The 14,941-nt window shown below is 45.1% G+C and overlaps 2 protein-coding genes across 2 annotated transcripts in view; one reads left to right on the forward strand and one right to left on the reverse strand.

The window, feature by feature from the left end:
• Nucleotides 1–4,556, forward strand: part of LOC120052882 (palmitoyltransferase ZDHHC5-B-like) — a 45,113-nt gene extending 40,557 nt beyond the window's left edge. Inside the window, exons 11-12 of the mRNA XM_039000079.1 lie at nucleotides 149–1,134; nucleotides 2,124–4,556. Coding sequence (XP_038856007.1) covers nucleotides 149–1,134; nucleotides 2,124–2,352 — 1,215 coding nt within the window. The 3' untranslated portion in view covers nucleotides 2,353–4,556. The remainder of the gene's footprint in view (nucleotides 1–148; nucleotides 1,135–2,123) is intronic.
• Nucleotides 4,557–5,308: 752 nt separating this feature from the next.
• On the reverse strand, nucleotides 5,309–13,169 carry LOC120051981 (thioredoxin-related transmembrane protein 2-B-like). Its single transcript, XM_038998859.1, has 8 exons — nucleotides 12,880–13,169; nucleotides 12,269–12,329; nucleotides 10,481–10,594; nucleotides 10,210–10,286; nucleotides 8,334–8,440; nucleotides 8,066–8,131; nucleotides 7,819–7,948; nucleotides 5,309–6,609 (listed from the first exon to the last, which is right to left on the reverse strand). Exons 1-8 carry the CDS (start codon nucleotides 13,066–13,068, stop codon nucleotides 6,436–6,438), a joined length of 918 nt encoding a protein of 305 aa, XP_038854787.1. The 5' UTR covers nucleotides 13,069–13,169; the 3' UTR covers nucleotides 5,309–6,435.
• Nucleotides 13,170–14,941: the final 1,772 nt, after the last annotated feature.

Genomic DNA, 14,941 nt, shown 5'->3' on the forward strand with positions numbered 1-14,941 from the left:
ATTCCAGGATAGAGTTAACATGGCTATCTTCTCTCCCTCTTTCTTTCTCTACCTCTGGCTCTTCTTTTTCTCCTCCTCTCTCTCTTTCTACCCCACCCTCTCTCTCTCTCTCTCTTTCTACCCCACCCTCTCTCTCTCCCCCCACCAGATGATTCGAGGGGACAGTCTGAAGGAGTCGTCTTCTCTGCTTCAGTCCAGCCAGCAGCCTGGCTTCCGCTCTGAACCCAGCCTGGATGGGAGAGAGGCCCCAGGGGAGAGAGGGGGAGGAGGATTGGGAGGAGGTGGAGACAGACCTGGAGGAGGGGGGGCACCAGGGTCAGGGGGTGGCGGTATCCCCGGTTACTCCCTAGGGGGACGTTCCTACCCCTCCTTTTCAGACCCAACGGTTCTATCTTCCGGTGGAGGGGGAGGTGCTTCCCATTCTTCCAGCGTGCGTTCTGGCTCCGCCCACAACGCGGCCCATGTCTCCGAGGCGACAACCTCCACGAGCTACAAGAGCCTGGCCAATCAGACGCCTCCTCCGCGCAACGGCAGCCTATCGTACGACAGCCTGCTCACGCCCTCCGAGAGCCCCGACTTTGAGTCGGCTGCACCCGACATGTCGCCCGGGCACCACCGTACCCCGGCCCCACCCCCCATCCTGGGGTACTCCTCCCCCTACCTGTCGGCCCAGCTCAGCCAGCAGAGAGACGCAGAGCTCCACCAGCCCTCCGCCTCCTCCGTAGCCCTCCTCTCCTCCCCACACCGCGCCCACTATCTCCAGGAATCGCATCCCCACTCCCACCACTCTCAGCCCCCTCCCTCCTCCGCGGCCCCCCAGCCCCCCCACCCACACCACCATCACCACCACCACCACCACCACCACAGCAGCCACAGCTCCAGACACCCCCGCTTCTCCCGGCCCCCGCTCCTGTCCGACTCGGCCGCCCCCCACCATTACCCGTACCGCACCCGCTCCACGGACACCCCCCTGGCCCCCTCCACGCACCCCCCGCGCTCCCCCCATCCCCCGCCGCTGGGGAAGTCTCTGTCGTACTCTTCGGCGGCGGCGGCGGAGATGCAGTACCGGATGGTGCGCAAGGCGTCGGCCTCGGCCGGAGGGGAAGGGGCGGGAGGGGGGATCCAGGCACCTAAGTGAGTAACGGCTCTGCTCTTTACCGACTGACTGCAGGCCGCTGCCTCCTTCTTCCTCCTTCTCGTCCTCCTCTTCTTCTTCCTCCTCCTCCCAGGCTCCTGTGAGTTCCTTTACCTCTTCCCCCCCCGTTGTCTGTTTTCCACTCGTCTGTAGAGTCGCTGCTTCTTCTCATCACTGCTTCTGTTGGTTCAGCCCCGAATGGTTCCCTATAGAGTGCCCTACTGTTGACCACGGCTCTGGTGAGAAGTAGCGCACTCTATAGGGAAGAGGGTGCCATTTGGTACGTACCCGTTGTCTGTTTTCAGCTGCTGTAGTTGTTCCATTCAGTCTTTCTCTGTCGCCTGTCCTGGTTCCCTTCACTATGTGATGGTGTTGTTACTGTACGTGTAGGCCTTTGTTATGAGACATCACAGTACATTATGTAATGGCATGCTATTCCCTATATAGTGTACTACTGTTGACCACTTTCTGGTCCAAATGTGTACAGTATTTAGGGACTCGAGGGCCATTTGGGATGCAGCCATTCCTTTCTTTTATTTATTTTATCTCGTAATCATGTATTATGGTCATGACAAAGCAATTATATGAGGACTTTAATCTCCCTATAAAGTAACGTGTTTTATTTCATCTCAAAATGCATTTTGTCGACCGTAGATCATGGTTGTGTTATCGACGTAGTTGTGGATGTGTTTTATCCTGTTGCCCTCTGCGTGTGTTACCATTATCCAGCATGACGTCCCTCTGTTTGACTTCAGGCTTACAGTAGAAGATATCTGTATGTGCCACCCCTGCATGATATATCCTATCCATTTGATTAGGAATGCTTCCACAAAGGCACACTATTCCCTAAAGTGAATAGGAGCTCTTTTGGGCCCTGGTGAAAAGTAGTGCACTATATAGGGGATAGGGTGCCATTTAGTGTGTGCTCTTCCTCTAAAATGTCTTAACTAATCCTTCTCTCCCTCCCTCTCTCGTTCTCTCTATCCAGGGACGAGATTCAGATGAAGTTGTTCAGCCGGACGAACGGGCAGCCCAGGTCCTCCCTTTCCTCCTCAGGCTCCACCCCATCCTCCCCCTCTCACCCAATCAGCATGTCCACTCGCCCCGGACAGGCCTATCCCAGCCCTGGAAACACCCAGAGCCCCGCCCACAAGCCGGGGGGCGGGGTGAAGAAAGTGACGGGCGTCGGCGGGACCACCTATGAGATTTCAGTGTGAGTTTGACAGGCGGCCACTCCGACTAATGGCGTCAGGGGTTGGAGGTGAAGGAGGGGTCAGAGATTGACTGATGATATTTCTGCCTCTCGGACCCTTCAGGAGAGGAAAGCTTTTAATAGGCAGACGTTTTAAAAGTTGGGTGATGAGGAAGAGTGAAACGACAGACTTTTCTTGCTCTTCTTCCAAATGCGATGGACTCCGGACTTCCCCTCTCATTCAGAGACCTCCAGTCAAGGAACTACAGAACTAATCGGGAGGAAGTTGTTTAACCAATCACATTCAAGAACACAATGCACCATTATGACATGGTGGGTTTACGGGCCCAGGGAGCCAATCATAAGAGGTGGGACTCTTTGACAATCCACCAATTTCTGGGCAGATTGAACTCTGTGGGAATGATTGACTGACAGTTTCGACTGGGTTTGCCTTTATTGGATAAAACAAGGAAGATCAACATGGCTGCGTATACACAGGCAGCTCAATTCTGATCTTTTTTTGACCAATCAGGTCAGCTCTGAGAAAGTAAAAGGATCTGATCTGATTGGGCAAAATACATCTGGATTGGGCTGCCTGTAAAAACAGCCCATATTTAAAAGAGAGAAAAAAAAGAAAGAAATGTACTTTCATTCATTCATAAATGTGTAATGATTCATTCTCTGTACAGAATTATATGGTTTGGAATTTATGCTGATTTCCTCCAATCAGTGGCATTTAAAGGTGACTGCGGCATGCACCGGCCACTATGGACCACTGTGATTGGCTAGTGATCACGCTGCCGTTCTCTTTCGACCAATCAGAAATGGAGATGCTAAACTGTAGTAGACAGCAGGATCATTGGAGTTTTTTTGTTTGTTGGTTGGCCTGGTTCCCCGGGTGGGTGGAGATTTCACTTAAGGACCAATGGAATGATAAAAAAAATAAGAAACTCGACCAGTGACACAATCATCGGGTCTGTACATTAAAGATGGAGCAGCCTTTTCTAAACAAACTTTGGAGCAATGGCCTTGATAATCGAGGTGTTTTTAATTTTATTTTACTTATTTAATTTCAAAATGTTATTTTATATGAATTTATATATAGCTGTTGATAAGATTTTTTTTTTTTTTTTACGGGCTGATAGGGTTTTTCTGGTTTGAGTTAATTTCAGAATTGTAACCAAACAGGAAAAAAACTGTTGCCGCGTTCAAGTGCTAGTCGGAATTTGGACATTTCTGACATATTAACTGGTTTTAGTTAAACACGTGCCACGTTCAACCAGTTAGCAAGTCGAAAATGTCCGTTTCCTAGTTCCGACTAGCACTAGAATGCGGCTCATTTGGATTGATGGCTGCACCAGCCAATCAGAGGCAGAGTTTTGAGTCTTCAGCCAAAGAGAGGAGCTGGACAATTATATGGTTCAGCCAATGGGAACCAATGTATTTGATAAAAGAAGGCGATGTAGCATTTTTAAAGTCCTTTGATACACAGTAACCACTCGACTTCTCTTGGGGCATATTTCAGAAATACCCTGCTGTACTTTCTGATTGTTTACTTCTGAGCTTTGTAATGGGTGTGTCTGAAATGGTACCCTATTCACTATATAGTTCACTACTTTTGACCAGGGCCTAAAAGACTCTGGTCAAAAGCAGTGCACTATGTAGGGAATAGGATGCCATAACACACACCTAATGTTTTGTTTTATTGGTCCGGATACTGACATCTCTGGTTGCCTTCCACTAGCTGACCTATTGAGAAACTAGCGAGGATCACATGCTTTGGCGCGACCAATCCAGAGAGAGCAAGAGATTCATATCAGCCTACTCTTTTATTCGTTAATGGTTTAAACCAATGACGAGCAGCTGAAAGTCAGTAACATCCTTTTTATATTTAATTTGTACTTTTCTTTTTTTTTGCAAGATTTTAAGACAATTTACAGGGCATTGCTTTAGACTGACAGTTTGTTTGACCAGTCAGGAGCGTAGAATGAAACGAAATGGGATAGGACTAAAAAAAAGCACGTCGCCCAATGAGAAGGCAAATATGTTTGACTGCCATCAGGAACAGCCAATGCCCTTACAGATGATGTTTAGACAAGTACGGGCCCGGGACTTGGGTGTTTTGAAATGTAAAAAAAAGAAAAAAAGTACTGTATAGCTCTGTGTGTGTGGGCGTGTGCATGTGTGTATGTGCGTGTGTGTTTGAGCATTGGTAATAAAGTATTTAAAACCAAAGGCAGTTTGCTTTGTTTTGCTTGTACTTGAGGTCTGCCAATGCAACACATGAGGAGAAAGGGCAGAACACAGGCTACTTACTACACATTCAGAGTAGAACCAAAGGATTCCACATTGGCTATTAAAAGGTAAGTTGATCCAGTTACAGTAGATTTTCATGCAACTTAACAATTTCTTCCACAGAGGGGCCAGAGAATGATTGTGGGGTTTACATCAGTCAGTGGTGCCTGTAAGTAGTTCTCAGGTTCATATGTAGGGAGCAAACTCCTACTGATGGGGGGGGGGGCTCAAATCTTGGCTTCATGTCTCGCCTCCCTCCATAACTCTTAAATGCCGTCACTACCAGAAGGTGGCGCCAAAATGTAGGTTCAACATCCTGCGCCGACAGAGATGGCCACCTCGCTTTGCGTTCTTAGGAAACTATGCAGTATTTTTAAAATGTTGAATGTTATACCACCAAAACGCTTAAATCCCCATTTATCTGCGATTGTAAACTGGGTGGGACGAGCCCTGAATGCTGATTTGCTGACAGTGGTATATCAAAACATTCATTTTTACTACTCTAATGACACTGGTAACCAGTTTATAATGGCAATAAGGCATCTCGGGTTTATGTCCAGGCACTCTGATTTGTGCCTAAGAACAGCCCTTAGACGTGGTATATTGGCCATATACCCCCTCATGCCTTATTTAATAATAATGCAATGTTCCTGCGTTCGGGAACATTGCCAGACTCAATGTATTCATGTACACATTTTTATTGCATAAAAAAAAAAGTCAGACACCTCTCACAGCAGGCAGGAGCAAACATACACGGAATCAGTCTACATATTCTGAACAGAACGTTGAGACAATTCTACAGTAACCAAGGGAATGTCAAACAGGTAGTAAAATGTTCTGTTTCATCGCCTAGAGGCGCTGGTGTAAGAATGTGTTAATTGTTTAAATTAAGAAGTTAGTCCAGAAATGGGAGCTTTTGAAAGTAAAAATGTAATTCTCCCTATTCTGTGAGGGAGGAGGGAGAGACTACCTCAAGCTTCCACAACTCCATCTCTGATATGACTATTTTGTAGACTACAAAATAACACAGGTCTAGTTCTCACATGGAATTAGTGTTAATAGCAAAACACTCTGTGTTCACTCTCCATCTTTCCCCTCAGCATCATGTTGAACTGAAAACTATTCGGTGACAATAACAGAATTCAGACAACCACTTATGGAAGATGAAAAAAAAGTTCTCTCAAAGACAACCTTTTGGGACGTGGCTCATATACACACCCTACTTTATCATCGCGGACCCAGTTGGAGATAGGTAGATGGCGTAAAATATTTGACCGTGTCTGAACCAATAAGTCATTTCAGACGAAGCCAATGTAACTTCAGTTCAATGGGTGCATGCAATTTGTCTCACCAAGCATGGACTGGACGGAGGGTAAATTCACACTATATCCCAAATGGGAAAAGTTTTAAATCAAGTGAAACACTATGAACGGAGTGTATAATTGTAGTGTGCCAATATTAAATGCATTCAATTGTTAAGTCATAAGTTACACCCTTTTCCCTAGTGCACTATATTAGGTAATAAAATGCCATTTGGGACACAACCAATGAGCATAGAGGTTCTCCAGGGAACTGGAGGAAGGATCGATGCAACTCATAAGTATGATGGAGACGTACAAATCTAACTGTACAGTTCAGATTTTAGTTAATATTGAGTTAATCATAATCACATTTTGCAACTCAAGTCGTGTTGTACATAGCAACATAAAAAAGGATTCGTAACAATCGTGTTTGTTCCCTCGATAGAACATAACACCACCTAGTCCCATTGTGATGTCACAGCGTTCTTCTGAGGCCACTACCCCCGACAATTCTATTTGTCCTTCTTGGTCTCCTCCTCCTGGGCGTCGACCTCAGGCTCCTCCTCTTCGGGCAACGGCGGGAACTGTGATTCGTTGATCTTGTCGCTCTGGTCTCCCTTGGACTTATTGAGTTTCTTGGACTTCTGGTAGAGCTCGTTCAGGTTGAACTCCCGGATGATGTTCTCCTGTTGAGAGTGAGATTGAGTGTGTGAGCGTCAGGGTTTCCGGACATTTGTGAAATTAACTGGAAGTATATGCATTAGGTGCGTAAACGGATTAGGGCGTCCACACACGGTGCTCAGAATGACAAATCACATTTAGATGATGGTAATTCATATTAACAGAAGTCAAGGATGCAACAATGTGAGGTCTTTCTTACCAAATTCTGCTGTGCACTTTGAGGGTGTTAGAATGACTGTCCACATTTACTTTTCCTCAGCCAAGACAAGTAACGAACAGCAAAATCACTTAGCATATGTCAATCTACTGTCCCGCATAGCAGAAAGGTTCACCTATTCTATTAAATCAGCTTGTCGAGTAAGAAATAGCCTATTCCAAACTGACTCTGGGACAGTTGTTAAAGCAATGAATCTGATGCAACAGATCAGAACATAAAATGTTGCTAAACTATTATTTCGTCACATTTTAAGTGCAGCAATGCACACAAGGCAGTAGGCTACGCACAAATGTTCATTCCATATTGCAATTAGCGGGGAAAATACCGTTGTCAAAAGGGCACAGCGCGCACGAGCCGTTTCATGTGACGGAGATGAAAACATCAGTTCGAAATTTAGAAAGAGGGGAAATCTAATATGCAACAACTAGCATTGGGTTGCTAATATGACTCGGATTTCGCCTTTGGCTACCAGACAATAAAAGAAAGTTGATATAAAATAATTGCCTCCACAGATCTGAGTTTGGCTAGGCTACTTTGAAGCAAGGTAAGACATGCCTCAATATGTACTAAAGCGTTGAGGTTTCAAACAATTAAGTATATATTTTCAAAATGCATACTGTCTCCAGTTCATGGCAAAGTGGTGCGTGACGTGCTGAAGAGCATGCCGTCCGTCGCCTATGTACGCATCTTCTGTTTTAGATGCTGTAGCATCAGCTCTCACGGTGTCAGACAGATTTCCCGCTCAAAGGCTCTGTATCCTATACGAGTGTGATAAAATACATAGAGAATATACTGTACACTAAATTATGCTAATTAACTATTAATTATTAACTATATAATTAGCATTAATTATGCTTAGTACGATTTTTCCCTCTCCCCCAGTCAATGGGCTGGTGCCAATTCTCTCTCACACACGCTAAAAGTCAGCTATTATCAGCTAACGGAAACCCCGGTGTGTGCGCATTTCTATGTTCTGCTTTGAAACCACTCCTCTCACCTCAGTGAAGCTCCAGGATACGGCCCTACACTTCTTGTCCACCTGGGGGCGTCTCATCACCTCCTTGCCCCCCTGGAACAGCAGCAGCGAGGGCAGCTGCTTGGAGAGGGGAGAGGTACTCACCTTGTACCTGGAGAAGAGCGATGGAGGAAGGGAAGCAATTACAATGATTCAAAATCAGACGCCCAATCAGAAACCTACTTCACTTAGATATAAGGAAAGAGAGTGAATGAGAAAAGGGACCTACTTCTTAGACACGTCTCCATACCGGCCGATGTCCACCTTCCCAAACTTGAGCCCAGCACAGTTATACCTGTAACCATGAGAGAAAAAATAAATTTCCCAACAAACTCACAGCAAAAGCATTACCACTTTAGTCGCACCACAAACTGACAGGTGATACTAATAGGGAACACAATCCAGGAGAGGATGTTGATTGAAGCTATGGGTTTACGGTGCAATGCATTAAAATGGAGACATTTGTCTTGTATAGTGAAGATTAGTCGCTGTCTTACTTGAGGGAGAGGTCTGCGTAGACGGCGGCAAAGGACTGACACTCTGGGGACCAGTTAGCGAAGAACTCTACGATCCACGTCACCCTGTTGTCTCTCTCCAACTCATCCTGCAACCGGGTCACAAGTCAGCCATCAGATTCACTAAAGGCTCCCTAAATTTTATCAGCATGTTGAATGCGCGACCCGGGCTGGCAAAACCCTGGATCATTGTTATTCTAACTTCTGCGACGTATACAAAGTCATCATGAAGTGCTTTTGAGAGACTAGCCAAGGACCATATCACCTCCACCCTACCTGACACCCTAGACCCACTCCAATTTGCTTACCGCCCCAATAGGTCCACAGACGACGCGATCGCATTCACACTGCCCTAACCCATCTGGACAAGAGGAATACCTATGTAAGAATGCTGTTCATTGACTACAGCTCAGTATTTAAAACCATAGTACCCTCCAAACTCGACGTTAAGCTCGAGACCCTGGGTCTTGACCCCGCCCTGTGCAACTGGGTCCTGGACTTCCTGACGGGCCGCCCCCAGGTGGTGAGGGTAGGAAACATCTCCACCCCACTGATCCTCAACACTGGGGCCCCACAAGGGTGCGTTCTCAGCCCTCTCCTGTACTCCCTGTTCACCCATGCCTGCGTGGCCATGCACGCCTCCAACTCAATCATCAAGTTTGCAGACGACACTACAGTGGTAGGCTTGATTACCAACAACGACGAGACGGCCTACAGGGAGGAGGTGAGGGCCCTCAGGAGTGTGGTGTCAGGAAAACAACCTCACACTCAACGTCAACAAAACAAAGGGGATGATCATGGACTTCAGGAAACAGCAGAGGGAGCACCCCCCTATCTACATTGACGGGACAGCAGTGGAGAAGGTGGAAAGATTTAAGTTCCTCGGCATACACATCACGGACAAACTGAAATGGTCCACCCACACAGACAGCGTGATGAAGAAGGCACAGCAGCGCCTCTTCAACCTCAGGAGGCTGAAGAAATTTGGCTTGGCACCAAAAACTTTTACAGATGCACAATTGAGAGTATCCTGTCGGGCTGTATCACCGCCTAGTACGGCAACTGCTCCACCCACAACCGTAAGGCTCTCCAGAGGGTAGTGAGGTCTGCACAACACATCACCGGGGGCAAACTACCTGCCCTCCTGGACACCTACACCACCCGATGTCACAGGAAGGCCAAAAAGATCATCAAGGACAACAACCACCCGAGCCACTGCCTGTTCACCCCGCTATCATCCAGAAGGCGAGGTCAGTACAGGTGCATCAAAGCGGGGACCGAGAGACTAAAAAACAGCTTCTACCTTAATGCCATCAGACTGGTAAACAGCCATCACTAACAGAGTGGCTGCTGCCAACATACTGACTCATCTCTAGCCACTTTACTCATTACTCATATGTATATACACTGTACTCTATACCATCTACTGCATCTTGCCTATGCCGTTCGGCCATCGCTCATCCATATATTTTGATGTACATATTCTTATTCATTCCTTTACACTTGTGTATAAGGTAGTTGTTAGGAAATTGTTAGATTACTTGTTAGATATTACTAGATGGTCGGAACTAGAAGCACAAGCATTTCGCTACACTCGCATTAACATCTGCTAAACATGTGTATGTGACAAATAAAATGTTATTTTATTTTGATTTAAAATCATCCTCTGCGTGGATCAGTTTTCAAATCACCGGATAAAAATACTTTCAACTGAAATGTAAAAAACTATCTAACTGGTGTCACCTTCTGCGATCCTGTGAAAGTATAATTGTTGATACACACATCGGTGTTGTTTTCAAACTAACATGGCAATATTGTCTGTCACAGTAGAGCCTTAGAGGTAATCTATGGTACTCACGTCTATGGTCTTGTCACTGAAGTACTTGATGTACTCTGGGCCCATGTAGAGAGGAGGCTTACAGGTCATCAGGAACACTGGAACACACAATCAGCCAATCAGAGAGCCGAATGAGGGGTCATCAGGTTATAGGTCATGTCATCTAACTAGGCATTTACCGGTATAATTAATTACCACAACAGTAGAGTGCGTGTCTGTGTGTATCCATGTATTTGTATGAACAAAGTGTGTATGCATGCACATATTGTGTGGTGCAAGTGTGTGTACTGACCGATACAGAACGTGAGGTAGAGCAGGCCCATGCGGATGTCCAGTCTGAAGAAGAGGATAACGTTGGCCACCTTACTGAACAGAATGATGTTCCCCACATGCTGTTCCACCGTTACTGAGACAACGAGAAATGGAGAGAAGGGGTTAAATCAAGTAAACAACCTTTTTTTATCTTAAAGAAACTATTGCATAGAATAAGGACAATTTGCAGGTTGAAGACAATAGTGAACTTGGGGAGAGAACACAAAGAACAATAACATTTAGAGCGACAGAGAAAGAACAGATGTGAATAGAAGACGGGAACAAACTGTTTTTGTAAAACGACAGATAAAGGAGTGACATGAAGAACTATGAAAAAAAGTGTCAAAACTGTTTGAGCCTGAGGAAGAGGGACAGTTTATAGTTGAGGCCTAACAAGTGAGGGTTCACTTTAGGGAGGAGGGAGAGACAGGCAGATGAAAGACGAAGGGAGTGCCACAACGACCAACAACAGAGCTACAATAACGTAAACACCACAATGACACCACAAGGTCAACAGACAACACAGCCTTATCATTGCTTCCTATGAACGATCTATTAAAACAGTCTGTTTACAACACTAAAGTACTAACTTAAATAGGGCTGTGTGGACAAGACATTTGCCATAGCAGATTGGATGAATACTTAGAACAATAACATGAATATACAGCAGAAACCAAGAACAAAAACAATGGCTTTACACCAAATGATTTGCGCAGACAAAGTTTAAGTGTCTGAAATGTTATTAGCCTTAGTGGATACAAAAGTGAAACTTCGCTAGCAATGTGTGTGGGTACCAATCGTTTAACTGAAATGGTAACCATGTGTTGAATGTCATGTAAAACAAACATGTCTGCCTGTTGAAGGAGATCCCAAGCTCAAACTGATGGGTTTTAGCCGAGATACAACAGACTCAAAATTGGCTATATCGTAAACATTCATCAAAACAAAAATGGGCTTTTTTGTCTTCATTTAAGGTTAGGGATAGGCATATGGTTGGCAGAATGGTTAAGGTTAAAATCAGATTTTTATGTACTTATTTTATTTAACTAGGCAAGTCAGTTAATAACAAATTCTTATTTACAATGACGGCCTACCCCGGCCAAACCCTAACGACGCTGGGCTAATTGTGCGCCGCCCTATGGGACTCCCAATCACGGCCGGTTGTGATACAGCCTGGAATCGAACCAGGGTCTGTAGTGAGACCTCTAGCACTGAGATGCAGTGCATTAGACCGCTGCGAAGATCAATTGTAGAAATAGGCGGGGTTTCTGACCTCAGCCTGTTCTCCCCGCTTCCAACACGTAGCAGTACAGGAGCATCATGACAAAAACTGACTGGCCAATAGCATCTACCCACAGACCACCAGGCTGCTGAATAGCCACCACTAGCCAGCTGTACCCTGCAATTACATCTGTGACCCTGTGAATGTGACTAATAAACTCTAAATACTGTGTGGCTGTGGTAACTAATAATGACCAACTGATGGGTGGTGGTCAGTTTCATAATGTCTAAACACAGGCGGGTACAACTCTGCTAATGATTAACCTTTGACTTTAGCTCTGCATGAAATATTTACATGAGTGAATTTGTTATGTGGTAGTGAGCTGCTGTACCGGTCAATGATTTTTGTATAACAAACGGTACGTCTGTGTGCGCGCCTCTGTCAGTCTGTTTTCAAGTAAGTAAACAGATGAGAATGGGTCATAAAAGTAGGTGTACGCTTGCTAGATCTCTGATAACAGGGCTCTAGTTCAGGGCTGATACTCACTAGCTCTTCTGTTTTTCATCATGACGATGGCACTGAGGAACATAAGGATCTCCACTTCTCTCTGTGGATCATGAGAACAGAATAAACATACAGGTCTGGGCATTTCAGTCTATAGACATGTCATCTACTGCTTTACATTACAGGGTCGGGGCAGGCGTGCAACTAACTCCAGTATTGCCCGTGTCACCGTGTACCTTTTTGGGTGGTTTTGGTGCGTGCACTCATGGTGGTAGTGGCACTTCAGCCCTAGATAAAACAAGGTCCTGGTAGCCTAGTATCAGAGGGGGCACGCACCTGCAAACTCCCCAGGACACCCACCCTTTGCACGGTTCTGTCTCACATCACCTGCCTGTTACTTTCCGAGTTAGTTTCGGGTTACAGTCTATAGCATCTTTCAGTGTCGAACCCAGGCCAGCTCCCACCGAATTTCAGAATGGCCATTCATGTAGCAAACTAAAACCCCCACTCTGTCATCACATTTAGCATAGGACAGCTAACGTTAGCTCATTGGCAATCTAACCAGTCTTTTTCCCGGCCTAATCACGCATATCCTTCCTACCATTTTTCTCTCTATTTTTCAATCCCCATTTGTTACACCATCCAATACTGACCCAGTCAAAGTCGCAGGGGTTGCCATCCTCTCGTTGTGTCGAAAGATGTTCGCAGATGCCTGGCGTCTTGCGGATAATGAGAAACGCGAATGACATGAACAGAGACGCGACATAGTATGGCTTTAGCAGCCACTTGTACACCTGCGGCAAGTGGTAGAGGAATGCAAGGAGCGGTGTTAGCAACGCCATTTTCTAATTTAGATATACAAATAAAATAAAACTCGCTGGATGGATTTCCAGTCTGCCAATGTGTAAACTGCGAATTAAAAGGGCAGGAAGGATGTGGCCGAGGTCAATGCGGACGAATCCTTGGAAATAGTTCCGCCTCTTTTGTGAAATGGTGGTGATTGGCCAGTTGAAAACATATAAGGAACAATGATTGGTTAAATTTTCCGAGAAAGGAAGGGCAAAAGAAAAAACAGATTCTTCCCTTTCCTTCATTTGGGAAAAAAAGTGGCGTTTTTGGAATACTTTTTACATGCCGGGCTTATTTGACATTGCAGCCGACAGTGCAGGCGACTGCCGACTGACTGATCTACAAATCACCAGTGTTGGGAAAAATACCCAATTATCATAAAAGTATAGATACCTTAATAGAAAGTTACTCAAATAAAAGTCAGACAGTAAAATACTTGAGTAAAATTATTTGGTTTTAAATATACTTAAAGTATCAAAAATAAATGTAATTGCTAAAATATACTTAAGTATTAAAAGTAAAACAACAAATACATAAGCAGAGCAGACGGCACCATTTTCTTGTTTTTAAAATGTATGAATGGCCAGGGTCAAACTCCAACACTCAGACATTATTTACAAAATATGCATTTGTGTTTAGTGAGTCCGCCAGGCCAGATGCAGTAGGGATGACGACATGTTTTGTGCATGAATTTGACCATTTTCCTGTTCTTCTATGGATTCAAAATGTAAGGAGTACTTTTGGTTGTCAGAGTAAAATGTACAATATTTTCTTTAGGAATGTAGTGAAATAAAAGTAGTCAAAAATATAAATAGTAAAGTACAGATACTCCAAAAAAACTACTTAAGTAGTACTTTCAAGTATTTCTTACTTAAAACTTCTTATGGCTGCAGGGGCAGTATTGAGTAGCTTGGATGAAAGGTGCCCAGAGGTGCTCAGAGTAAACAGCCTGCTCCTCAGTCCCAGTTGCTAATATATGCATATTATTATTAGTATTGCATAGAACACACTCTGAAGTTTCTAAAACTGTTTGAATGATGTCTGTGAGTATAACAGAACTCATACGGCAGGCAATAACCTGAGAAGAAATCCAAACAGGAAGTGGGAAATCTGAGGTTGGTCGATTTTCAACCCAGCCCCTATTGAATACACAGTGGGATATGGGTTGTTGCACTTCCTAAGGCTTCCACTAGATGTCAACCGTCTTTAGAAACTTGTTTGAGGATTCTACTGTGAAGTGGGGGCGAATGAGAGAGGAATGAGCCTGGTGTTTGGCAGATTGCCACAGGCTCTGAGGCGCGGTCACGAGAGAGTTAGCTCTCGTTCCATTGCTTTTCTATAGACATAGGAATTCTCCGGGTTGGAACATTGACGTTTTATGTTAAAAACATCCTAAAGATTGATTCCATACATCGTTTGACATGTTTCTACGGACAGTAACGGAACTTTTTGACATTGTCTGCAACTAGGGAACGCGCTTCATGACTTTGGATTTGTTTACCAAACGTGCTAACAAAAGTAGCTCTTTGGACATAAATGGACATTATCGAACTAAATCAAACATTTAATGTGGAACTGGGATTCCTGGGAGTGAGAGGTGAGAGGTTTTTTCCTGGTACTACACTCCCAGGGCCCTCACTTCCTCCCTGTAGGCTGTCTCATCATTGTTGGTAATCAGGCTAACTATTGTTGTGTCATCTGCAAACTTAATGATTGAGTTGGAGGTGTGCGTGGCCACGCAGTCATGGGTGAACAGCGAGTACAGGAAGGGGCTGAGCATGCACCCTTGTTGGGCCCCTGTGTTGAGGATCAGCGAAGTGGAGGGGTTGTTTCCTACCTTCACCACCTGGGAGCGGCCCGTCAGGA

Source organism: Salvelinus namaycush, chromosome 8, assembly GCF_016432855.1.
Source record: "Salvelinus namaycush isolate Seneca chromosome 8, SaNama_1.0, whole genome shotgun sequence".
In the NCBI taxonomy this organism is placed as follows: Eukaryota; Metazoa; Chordata; class Actinopteri; order Salmoniformes; family Salmonidae; genus Salvelinus; species Salvelinus namaycush.

Bases quoted from the DNA above. Each gene is read 5' to 3' on its own strand.
- LOC120051981 (XM_038998859.1), bottom strand. From the start codon at position 13,068: ATGGCGTTGCTAACACCGCTCCTTGCATTCCTCTACCACTTGCCGCAG. The intron at 10,287-10,480 runs GTCAGTACACAC...TGTGTGTTCCAG, and splicing joins CTACCTCACGTTCTGTATCG to TGTTCCTGATGACCTGTAAG. The intron at 8,441-10,209 runs GTGAGTACCATA...ACCCGGTTGCAG, and splicing joins TCAGTGACAAGACCATAGAC to GATGAGTTGGAGAGAGACAA.